General features: G+C 33.6%; 1 protein-coding gene across 1 annotated transcript; it reads left to right on the top strand.

Moving 5' to 3' along the window:
- The first annotated feature begins 671 nt into the window (after nucleotides 1–671).
- LOC108999277 (39S ribosomal protein L47, mitochondrial) lies at nucleotides 672–5444 on the top strand. The gene is made up of 4 exons (XM_018976148.2): nucleotides 672–823; nucleotides 1105–1277; nucleotides 1919–2076; nucleotides 5040–5444. The coding sequence occupies exons 2-4, from the start codon at nucleotides 1121–1123 to the stop codon at nucleotides 5145–5147; spliced, it is 423 nt and encodes a 140-aa protein (XP_018831693.1). The 5' UTR covers nucleotides 672–823; nucleotides 1105–1120; the 3' UTR covers nucleotides 5148–5444.
- Nucleotides 5445–9073: the final 3629 nt, after the last annotated feature.

The following is a 9073-nucleotide window of genomic DNA, read 5'->3' as shown; positions in this document are numbered from 1 at the left end:
TATTAATAATATAAAATTTATATATCTTATATAGTTAGTTAAACTCAATACTATACTACTATGAGTTAATTATTATAAAATAATATATTTATATTATATAGACTAAATTAACTAATAATAGTTTAATACATGTAAATATTATACTATTACAGTATTACTACCATGTAACACTAAATAATAATATATATAAATACTAAAATGCATAATAACACGTAATATTAATGTATAATAACTCAAATATAATAACATGTAATATTAATATATAATAACTAATGTATAATAACACAAGTATAATAACATTAAATATATAATTAAATGCTATAGTACAAGTCTATAATACTAATATGAATAAGTTAGAAATTAGTATAAAATATTATAATGAGTTAATAACATATAATTCTATAGTATAATATTATGTAATTAGACACTAGTTAAATAATAATTGTTAATAATAAATACTAAAAATTAAAATTAAGTGATACAAAATTATAAAAACCATAAATAAAAAACTTACGATTTTAGAATTGATTTAGGCTTTAGATTAGGCTTTTAGGGTTTGATTTAGGGGGGAAAAAAAAAAAAAAACCAACAGCCCAGTCCAAAATGGCCGAAACGGCAGTCCAGCCCGCAGTCCAAGTAAAACGGCGCCGTTTTACATGGTAAGCCTCCCCGCCGTTTTACGTCGTTTCTTCTTCTGCGTTCTGATCAAGTTCTAACCCTAGGAGCGGCTCCCCCCCCGCGGCTCGGCCTCTCTGTCAAAACCCCACAGGCGACCGCACGGCCCCTCTCAGAATCCCTCCGCTCGGCCTATCTCTCTCTTCTGGTGACCCCTATCTCTCTCTCTCTCTCTCTCTCTTCTCCCTTCGTCTTCTCTATCCCTTCTCCCGTCGTGTTCTCTCTCTATGTCTTTCGAGTGCATTTGATCTGTTCATTTCCTTCCTTTTTTTTTTGAAAAAATAGTCTGGGTCAGCCATTTTTCATATTTGTAAGACAACTATAGGAACACATGTGGGCTTGTTCGTGTTTTGTGGGAGACTATGGCTGTGAGGATTTTCTCTGATTCTTTTTCGCCCCACTCTAATCTACTGTTGCATTGTTTTGCAGCAATCTGGTAACTATCATGTTTTTGTCAAGAATTTTTGGGAGAACTCTATTTGCTGCAGCTAAATCAGAAACATCTGCTGCAACAGCTGCAGCTGCGTCTGCGGCTAGGAACCCTCTGGAAGAGTTCTTTGAGGCAGATAGAAGCGTAGATGACGACAAACCCGTTGTCTATGGTACAGGCCTTTCATTTTCCTTGTTTCTGGTTAACCAATGCCTGTACTTGATGCGGTAATTTATTGTTCATGGCCTTATGCTATATGATATAGCCGGTTTCTTTATCTAACTAAGAAATATAAGGGTGGAAGATTAATAATTTAGTGAGACCTGGCAGTTCATTGACGTTGTAAACTATCAAAACAATGTGATAATGCTTGATGTTCATTGACGTTGAAAAGGGGGAAGAAAATTTAAATTGATGCAAGAGGTTAGCCAGATACAGCTAAAAATATCTAATAATGATCAATCTTTGTTTAAACAAACTCAATATGCATTAGATTATATATAGTGGTTCACGGCTGGTAGTCACATGTCATGTGCTTCATCTAGTTCTCTCATTTTCCAAGTGTATGTTTTACACTATGGCTTTCATCATATCAAATCCTCCTGTCAAACCTCTAAAACAATCTCAAGTCATTTTGAAAATAAATTTAGATAATGATTTATATTTCTTTTTTGGAAATCAAATTCAATGCAATCTCAAGTCATTTTGCACTTGAAGTTATTCTTCTTTAAACAATTCCAAGTCTGATAACTATCTATTTTCCCAATGTTTATAACTATCTATTTTCCCAATGTTCTTCTTTAATGCCGTTAGGTCGAAGTTGGAAGGCTTCTGAACTGCGACTGAAGTCATGGGACGATCTTCATAAGCTATGGTATGTTTTATTAAAGGAGAAAAACATGCTAATGACTCAACGCCAGATGCTTCATGCACAGAATCTACGGTTTCCTAATCCTGAGCGCGTTCCCAAGGTATAACCCCATTATTTTGCATCTGCCTTTATGCATGATATCTAGCTCGTTGAATGCTTGGGTAACTGTGTGGGGGCTTAGGGCTTGTTTGGACACTTGGAGTATCTTAGAATTCTGTGAATAGTAGTGAAATGGTTTGAGTTAAGATGTTTTGTTGGGTTTTGGGAAATGAGAGAAAAAAAGAGAATAAAAATATTATAAAGTTAAATAGTTGTTTGAATATTTATAAAAAAAACAGTTGTTTGAATATAATTTTTTAATATTATTTTTGTTTTGAAGTTTGAAAAAGTTGTATTGATTTTTATGTTTTGCTTTGAAGTTTGTAAAATTTGTAATGATTAGGTAATAATTAGATGAAAAAGTTGAAGATTTGAAATTGAAAAGTGTTTTGTGTTTGAGTGATGTTTGGGAAGGAAATTGTGAGAAGTTTTGAGAATTTCTCATCTCATCTCATACTCCAAACGTACCCTAGTGTAATTGAGATGAAATTCCCATTTACTCTCCAAACCCGTGACATCACTAAAACTCGTGCTACTAGTATGACAGCTCTTGAAACGTTGATATTAAATGAAAATGAAATTGATACTAGTACAAGAGCTAAATAGAACGACTTCGTTATCATAAGAAATGAAAATTGATATTAAAATTTCTGCACCAGTATGCACAATATTCTTGTTTTCTTGGTTCCCCATGTACGTGCCATGATGAAAGGGTGCTATTCAAATCATTATTTATAAGAATAACCCTTTTAATGGGCAGAATATTACCTTTACACCCCCCAAAAAAAAAAATTAAACTCAATTTCTTCGCAAACTGAAATTTTGGTTATGCAAAACATAATGGTTTATCATTGTTTTTCTTTTTACTTATCAAAAATATCATTGTTTTTCTTTTCTTCTCTTTGTATTTTTCATTTTTTCTCAGCACTTTATAAGTTAATGCTACATACAATATTTGACTATGGAAGGTGCCTGCATGGTGAAGAACAACATTCTCCTTGAGATCTTCATATCCCCCCTTCATTAAACATTGCTGATGTCAATAGCTAAAGTACCCACAACCCTGTTGTTCCATGCTTTGAATTGCTTTGCCTAAATATACCTATAAAAAAAAAAAAAAAATGCTTTGCCTAAATATGCTAATAAGTTCATCTTGGCATTAAGTTCTGCTGTCCATGCTTGGTGTGGAGTTGATACGAAGTATATAACAGAATGGGATATCTGCCAGATTTTATTTATTTTTTAGATGTGAAACAGTTTCTTTTTTGGATATATTCTGTATGTACAGAAGAGTAAATTACTTTTACTATGAAGGATAACGAGATGGACCTAGGAAGAGATTGTGTTCTGATCCAAGTAGCCAACACAACTTACAACCGTGGGTTCTGTGCTTTGATAGCTAGCTTAAGAAATTTCAGAGTCAATAATGGCTTTACCTTTGGCATTGCAAATTTAGCACGGAAACAACCCAGTGAATGCCCCAGAAAAACCCCTACTTTTATTTCACCCCTCTTAGTTCTAAGTCATTTGAAACTAGCACCAACTAGCTTTTAAGTGATCCAATTACATCTCCTAGTAAACTAAGAAGGTTACTGGCTATCTCTATTGTCACCCATTAACCTCTTGGTACGCCCATCTGGATGTTGTAAACGCATTATGAACACCTCTACCACCAACCTTCTCTACCTCACTCTTTTGTGTTGGCCTTGGCATATTTCTTACTTTGGTTTTTGGCACGTTTTCAACCATTGACACCACATCTTAATCTCCTTGATGATCATTGCACGGGAAATCAAGATTCAAATCGCTTGTAGCTCGATATACCAACTTCAACTGCGTTAGTTTTGTATTGTGTAAATATTTTTTTTCCTTGCATGGTGTGAGCTGTAATCCAATTGGTAATGAATGTTATCAAGTAATTTTTCATGCAGTTTCTACTCCCAAAGATAGCCTCAGTATTGTTGGTCTGAAACTTAGTGTGAACTGTTTAAAACTGATATGCAAAAGATTTTCCATCAGCGTTTTTTAAGTGCTTGTGTCAGAAAGCAAATTTCAAGCCTGCTAGGAGATACAGCGCCTTTGCATACGGTAGGCATTCTGTTCAACATGATATGAGAAGGAAGACCTTCAGAAATGGAATTGATTTTTAAAGTAAAAAATAATTGTTTGCTGTTGCTAATCAGCGAAAAAAAAAATTGTTTGGTGTTTCTTAACGCTTCTTGAGTTGATCACCTACTCTAAGAATGTGATTTTTCCTCTAAGATAATGAAGAATATTCCCTTAATCAAGAATGCTTTCTGACTTGATTCTCTGGACTTATGTTGAGGGTAAGAATGTTCTGTTGTTAAAATGGAACCCAAGCTATAGCTCTGCACATATTAGAGGCCATCCCGGATGCCATAGGGGCCAGAGGCTGGGAGCCATTCGACTCATTGGTGCACTAGTACGTTAAACGAAGAACTTGGTCCTTTGATTACTTTTAAGTTTGTCAGGCTGATGATAGAGGCAATAACCTTTTCCTGGCCATGGATCTTTGGAGAATCTTCTTCTTCTTGTTCTTTACTCTCTGAGGTAGAACATAACTGCCAAAGTCTTTTTTGGTGGTCGAGTGACACAACTCTGTCAGCTTAGATTAATTCTGAGCCATTGACTGTTTTGATAGATGGGGTTGTGTGAGATAGGCCTGGTAAGTAATTATATCCACAACCGTTCTAGTTAATCTTTCTGTGCAGTCATTTGGATTGGTCTGACAAAGAGAGGCCACGCGAGGAGGGCGGGAGTGGGGGGTAGTATTTAAAGTCATCCCTAGAAGCTGATTGTTTGTGGTTTATGTTTGATATTAAAACCTAATTTGTTGTGATGAAGATACATCTGTTCCTTCTTTTCTTCTATCTTCCTGGAACCCCAATTGCTAATTGGTATTGTGGTGATTCTCGTTTGTAAATAAAAAATCATAAAATTCAGGTGAGGAAGTCAATGTGCCGTATCAAGCAAGTCCTCACTGAGAGAGCGATTGAAGACCCAGATCCCAGGAGATCTGCTGAGATGAAGAGGATGATAAATGCTCTGTGATGACTTCTAAGGATGTTTTGTTCTCAGAATAGTGTGTTGATGATGTTGACTGCCATACGGCCTTATTTTTCTGTAAGTCTGCAGCTTCTGGTGATTTAGTTGAGTATCACTGTTGTGGAGAAAACGGACAAAGTTCAATATACATGGGAATTTACATATTACTTGGTTCTTTTATCTCCGACCAGACTAATTTGTTGTGCTTGGTAATTGAGCACACGATTAACAAAAGCTGTAGCAGTAGAACATCAATGTGTTCTGTTTGTGCATTTGATGTTTGAGTATATCCTAATGTTTTAATTTTTGAGCTTTCTTCTTTCGTGCTCCTTATTGGCTTGGAAGACAAGAGTATATAGATGAGCAGATTTGTCATAAATGACAACATTATATTGATATTATTCTGGGTTTTTAACGCGTGGAGACTGTCCACAAAAGGCATGATCTACACCACACCCCAACTACCTACCGATCTATCGATTAGAGGTAGACTTGCTCTAAAAAGACTGGTGCCTCATGACTATACCGCACATGTGGGCTTCATGCACTGCCACGCATGAAGCTAGTAGAATTGGCATTCTACCTATAAATAAATAAATTATATTTATTGCTTCCCTAATCTCAAGCCAACCTCCTTAAGATTTCTCATCAGTCAGTCCAACGCAACAAAACAAAATGTGGTGTCTGTGTTGCACATCTCATCATGATAATTTTCAACTGTGTTACAGCAATCTGCCAATCGAATTGTTTAAAACTGACATTTAAGATGGTTCTTCCAATAATTGTAGGGATGGGTAGGGACCAATTTGCTTGTCGGGACCCATTTTTTAATTAATTTTCTTAAACATTGTAGTAGTTATAACCCCACCTCCTCATGTGCATTGACTTTGTCTTCAGCACCTCCCTCAAATCTTTCATCTTTTGGACTTTGTTTTCTTGCCACTAGTTGTTTGAATTTTGTTACTTATAAGTAGGTGGTGTATAAAACATATAACTTAATCAATTAAAATTAATAAGAAAAATGAAAATCGTAATATCTTTTATGTTATCTTCTACGTCATAATTTCAAAAGGTTGGTTCAAGTGGTGAAGATCTTGGTCTTAGGGTATCACTTCCTTTAAAATATAAGATTATAAACATCATGAATGTAAACAATCATTTGGGACCACATCTCTTAGTGAAAAGTCAGTGATTTAACTAGTTTTATGTAGGAAATTTTCTGAGGTTGTGGTACACAAAACCATGGTTTACTCTATAGACGTTGGTCTGAAATGGCCCTGTCTTAAAGAGGTTTTTTGACATAAAAAAAAAAATCTATCTTCCATGTCGAGAGCGCATTTAATATGTCAAAAATCGATTTTCATTTAGTTTTTGTGGATTGTGCCAAATACACAAACTTTGTGTTATGCATACATTACGTACGAGGTACTTTTGATGACTTAAACGAAAATTATCAAAGTTAATATATATATATATATATATATATTTTTTTTTTTAAGGGTTGGGAACGGTATCATAACAAAAGATATCAGACATGCCAAATTAGGTCATCATCTTATTGACTTCAAGCTCTTCTCATTTATAGAATTTTCACCACAGGGTGATCCTGTTCCTGCTGATTGAGACATATCCACAGCCTGCTAAAATAACAAAATAAAAAACTGTTTTTCCATGGGCAAAAATACCATAAATCTGAAGTTTAGGAATTGATTTCCTGTCATCTTTCAATTATTCTGCTTCTAAAACTGGAAAGCAATGGATGGATGATGCAGAACATTTGCTCTGTTTTCATTGCTTTAGATGGCAAAACTCTAAATCATATGATTTATTTCTAACTTTAGAATGCAAAACTCAGACGGATACAGCAGGAATAGGGAAATGGTACAAATGGGAAATGCAATTCGGTTGCCAAGTTTGGATATACGTGCACGCACACACCAAGACAAGAACAACAAGTTGCAGATTAAAGACAGACACAGCCAAGAATTTGTAATTTCCCATCCGTGTGGGTCTCAAACCTTTGTGACCTGACTGACAGCAATCAAAAGCTCTGGACTTTCTTTGCTGTCACGTTTCTGTGTTCTTTTGGGAAAAAGATGGGCCCAGAAATGGACAAACTCAGACTTACCATCAGAAACACCAAGCACACCCCACATGTCTTGAAATGAGAGAGAAATTAATAAAAAAAGAAAGAAAGAAAATGATCCGTAAATATATGAGATATTGGAAAATGATGTTTACATCTGATTTGTAGACCTTCACTCAACCCTTAATCTTGTCATCATGATGTCTTCTCCTATTTCTTCCTTTGATTTGATTTTCCACCGTTATAATAATTTACATGTGCAAAAGAACGACAAAATTGAATCATTATTGAGAAGAAAACATGTGAGAGGTAAAAAAATGTACCACTTTTATGATAATATCTCTTGCCAATAGTCTTATTAACCATTATGATTATCTAAATAGTTCTACTATTTATGAGTTAATGTAAAAGCATATTATTTGTTAATGTATTTATTGCATTTATAGAAAAAATAAAAAAATTAATATTTTCATATTAATTGACTTGACAAACTTTTCAAATAATGAAAAACGAGATATATAAGAAGTGTTGTGATTTTCTAACAAACATTCCATTACAACAACCACAACGCTAGAGTGAACAAAAAAGTCGATCTTATGACCAAATATTTAGTCCCCACCCATACCTTGCAATGGGGTGTCGTTTTACATGATGGTTTTTTTTTTCAATTTGCATACGAACTATGGAGCCATCGCAGGAGGCGGTGGAAGTTGAAGGTGTATTGCGATTTGTTATATTGAGATGTTTTTTGAAGAGACCCATATTCCCCTTTTCAAAATTATTGGTTAGGAAAAGCAGTAATAAATATGTTTGTAACTACTTTTTTTCTCCTATGAAGTCACGTCTAGATATTATGGAGATTAAAACAATCGCCTATAAAAATAACTGGGATATGGAATTGAAATGTGACCAAATAAGATGCATGCGAATTGCACCACAAGACATGTTAATATGAAAAGAATCATCAGAGTTATTTCCCAAAGAACTACCTTAATAATTTAAGAAAAAAATGAGTAAGCAGATTAGGAGAGTACAAATGTACAATGCACCAATTAATGTGAAAATGTTTAGATAGTGAAAGTATTTCGTCTCATCTCATTTATCTTGTTATTACAATTTTCTTAAATTTTCACATAAAATATAATAAATAATTCAATATTTTCAAATCCTAAAACAATAATAATATTATAACAATATTTTATTTAATTTTAAACTTTCATTTAAAATTATCTCATCTCATCTCATTATCCAAACTGCATCCTAAATATTATATACACAATATTAAAGAAAGATGAATTGCTCGAAAAATAAATTTACTTGATTCTTTTCCCAATTGATTGACAATGAATTATTGGTATAAACCCATGATAATCCAATGCACAAGATAAAAGAAGAAAATCATATTTATCTTTTCAACATTTTTTGATATGACATTAAATAATTGGCCCACGAATAAGATATAATAAATAGTCTTTAAGAGAAATGTTATTCAAAGACATCTACACTACAAACCATTCACGTGACATAATTTGATTTGTAAGATTCAAATTTTAAAATTTATCTTCTAAATTAAATTATGTCACGTGGATAATGTTTGGTGTAAATGCATTTGAATAAAGTTATTCACTAATCATCAAATGCCACGTCATGAAATGATGAGATAATAATTGTAAAGAGGATGGTAAGTAGCATTATTCATAAATTTGAAAAGAGTTATTCGCTAGTCATCAAATGTCATATAATGAAATGATGAGATGATAATAGTAAAAATGATGGCGAGTAGCATTACTCATAAAAGAACGAAAAATGCTATATGGAAGTCATACATCATACATAACTATTTAAT

The sequence above is a fragment of the Juglans regia genome, chromosome 2, assembly GCF_001411555.2.
Source record: "Juglans regia cultivar Chandler chromosome 2, Walnut 2.0, whole genome shotgun sequence".
Taxonomy (NCBI): domain Eukaryota; kingdom Viridiplantae; phylum Streptophyta; class Magnoliopsida; order Fagales; family Juglandaceae; genus Juglans; species Juglans regia.
Note: the sequence above shows the minus strand (reverse complement) of the source record. Positions and strands in the feature narration are given on the sequence as shown.

What these genes read in the sequence shown, in the direction of transcription:
- LOC108999277 (XM_018976148.2), top strand. Translation starts at nt 1,121, where the DNA reads ATGTTTTTGTCAAGAATTTTTGGGAGAACTCTATTTGCTGCAGCTAAA. An exon ending in CGACAAACCCGTTGTCTATG is followed by an intron (nt 1,278 to 1,918) that starts GTACAGGCCTTT and finishes TAATGCCGTTAG; the next exon opens with GTCGAAGTTGGAAGGCTTCT. An exon ending in ATCCTGAGCGCGTTCCCAAG is followed by an intron (nt 2,077 to 5,039) that starts GTATAACCCCAT and finishes CATAAAATTCAG; the next exon opens with GTGAGGAAGTCAATGTGCCG.